The sequence below is a fragment of the Gadus morhua genome, chromosome 1 (genome assembly GCF_902167405.1).
Source record: "Gadus morhua chromosome 1, gadMor3.0, whole genome shotgun sequence".
NCBI lineage: Eukaryota > Metazoa > Chordata > Actinopteri > Gadiformes > Gadidae > Gadus > Gadus morhua.
In genome coordinates this window covers 21,834,426-21,837,310 of record NC_044048.1, presented here as the reverse complement: position 1 = coordinate 21,837,310, position 2,885 = coordinate 21,834,426, and the positions used below count along the sequence as shown (strand labels likewise).

General features: G+C 56.4%; 1 protein-coding gene across 1 annotated transcript; it reads left to right on the top strand.

The window, feature by feature from the left end:
• Nucleotides 1–1,800: 1,800 nt before the first annotated feature.
• LOC115551243 (delta-type opioid receptor) lies at nt 1,801–2,523 on the top strand (the record flags this gene model as incomplete). The annotated part of the gene is given in 1 exon segment (XM_075074213.1): nt 1,801–2,523. A coding segment is annotated over 1 exon segment (553 nt), but the record flags the coding sequence as incomplete, so codon positions are not given.
• Nucleotides 2,524–2,885: the final 362 nt, after the last annotated feature.

Sequence of the window (2,885 nt, the reverse complement as noted above, 5' to 3'; positions counted from 1 at the left end):
CCACATAACCCCCAGAACGAGTTGCCTGTCTCTTCAGACCACTCATTACATTTTACATTTAGGGCGTTTAGCAGACGCTGTTATATGACTTACAATGAGGACATATGTCAGAAGAAAACTCCCCCCTGTACCCCCACTACCCTATGCTGACCTCCTATTGGACGAGAGGTTGGAGTATGTCAGGGGGCGGGGCTGTGATGTCATGGTGGGCGTGCCCCCCCCCCCCCCCCCTCATCCCAGAGCTCTGAATGACGGACCTCATGACATGGGTCCTTTATTAGGATCCAAATTGTCCTTTTATTGTTTTGGTGCTTCAATCTGTAGCCCCAACCCCCTCTGCGTGTGCCGTTACCATGACATCGTTCCCACATCCTGTACCCCACATGAACCCCCTCATTCATGCAATCATCCACCTCCGTAGTCATCAGGCTCTGTTCTGTCACCAGGCCTTCATCCATCCATTAAGACACCGTTTAATGGTCCACAGTTATTATTAATGTATTCATCTTCTCGGGCACTATGTCGTTCATTCTAGGTTCATCTCGTTCTTCTCTTTCTAATGTCAACAGCAATTCATTTATTCATCACTCCTGTCAGCTGGAATCACCAACTTAATTCATTATTTCATCATGCTTTCAACTATAATCAAATCATCCCTCTGGGCGATCTCTCTCACTTCCATTTATGTCTCGACATGTGTGTATGCACGTTTGCGGTTGGGCACTTAAGTGTGTGTGGGTGTGTGCATCTCTTTGTGTGGTTGTGTGTGTGTGTGTGTGTGTGTTTGTGTGTGTGTGTGTGTGTGTGTGTGTGTGTGTGTGTGTGTGCGTTTGTGTGTGTGTGTTTGTGTGTATCTCGATGATGTTTCCCGCCTCCTCAATTATTTTGCATACAGTAATTATCCTGGTATATATAGACTATATATAGATTGAATTGTCCCCCCTGCCTGCAACCTCTCTTTGTGGCAATGGGGGTCCACCTTGTACTCTCTTTGTTGTGATGGAGGTCCACCTCATGTATCAAACCCTTTCTATAGGCGACTCGCTCCTGCAAGATTGTGTATTTTATTGTTTTTTGTACGACGTGGTGTTATGTGTTGCAAATAAAACATCAGCACTTGCTCTGTCAGAGCAGACATTTAAGTGATGGAGAGCAACATGAGACAACAGGATTTAGAGAACAGGGAGCACTGAGCACAGAGCCGAGAGCCAAGCGCAGAGAGCGAAGAGCAGAGAGCCGAGAGCAGAGAGCAGAGAGCAGAGAGCGAAGAGCAGAGAGCGGAGAGCAGAGAGTGGAGAGCAGAGAGCGGAGAGCAGAGAGCGGAGAGTGGAGAGCAGAGAGCGGAGAGCAGAGAGCAGAGAGTGGAGAGCAGAGAGCAGAGAGCAGAGCGAGGAGAGCAGAGAGCGAAGAGCAGAGAGCGGAGAGCAGAGAGCAGTGAGCGAAGAGCAGAGAGCAGAGAGCAGAGAGCAGAGAGCAGAGTGGAGAGCAGAGAGCAGAGAGCGAAGAGCAGAGAGCCGAGAGCAGAGAGCAGAGAGCAGAGAGCGGAGAGCAGAGAGCAGAGGTGTTGGAGAACGTCATGAGGCACCATGTTTTAGAGAGCAGAGAGCAGACGCTGTGAATGACTTGGACCCAGACCTCGACATGCAGCAAATAACGTGGAAACAAAGTGTTCAAGACGCACACCGATCAAGTATCAGCGTATTTAGACCCCACAGATGAGTGATAAGACGAGGGGGTTGTGTGTTCTGCCTCGTGTTTACAATATGCCATTAACCAAACCACGTGTGTCTCCTCGCCAGGCGTGGAGTGCATCGTGGTGCTGCCGGACCCCCGCGGCTACTGGGACCCCGTCTTCGGCACCTGCGTCTTCCTCTTCTCCTTCCTCATCCCGGTGGCCATCATCAGCATCTGCTACAGCCTGATGGTGAAGCGTCTCCGCAGCGTGCGCATCCTCTCGGGCTCCAAGGAGAAGGACCGCAACCTGCGGCGCATCACGCGCATGGTGCTGGTGGTGGTGGCCGCCTTCGTGGTCTGCTGGACGCCCGTGCAGATCATGGCACTGGCTCAATCGCTGGGCTTCAACCTGGGCAGCCTGTTCACGCTGGTGCTCATGCACTTCTGCATCGCGCTGGGCTACGTCAACAGCAGCCTGAACCCGGTCCTCTACGCCTTCCTGGACGAGAACTTCAAGCGCTGCTTCCGGGAGTTCTGCCACCCGTCGCCGTTCCGCCTGGACACGCAGCAGTCGGGCCGCATGCGCAGCATCGCCCGCGAGGTGGCCGCCGCCTACAGCTGCAAGGGGGGCGACGGCGGCGGCGGGGGGCCGGGCGGGGGGAACCCCAACCCGGCGTGACTAGGCGTGGAGCTGCCGCTGGTGGGGGTGGACCACCCCCACACCCAGAGGGGGGACAAGCAGGGGAACTCCAACCCGGAGCTGACCCAGATCACGGCCCTCTAGCGGTGTGGGCCCCGCGGCCCCAGGACCCGCAGGCTGGCCTGGGGCGGGGGGGAGGCGGAGGAGGAGCTGGAGGGCGGGGCGGGAGGGGGGGGCGGGGGGGGGCTGGAGGGGAAGAGGATCTAGGAGGACCCCGGGGGGGGGGAGGGGGGCAGGGGGAAGGACCCAGATGGGAGGTGTTGGACGTCCTCAGAGAGGATGTCGTCCGACGTCCGGACTGGTGACAATAGCCTGGCCCAGCCAACGGTGTGGGGGTCCTGGGAGGAGGAACGGTTGGGATGGGGGGGGTGTCACACGGGGAAGAACGACACGACAGAACCCTTGCATCTTGGCTGGGGATTGGACCACACCTCACAGCCCCCGAGCTCTTGAGCACCCCTCCTGCAGACTGTGAACCTCTTCAGCGTCCTTAAGGAGGGAGAGGACCCGT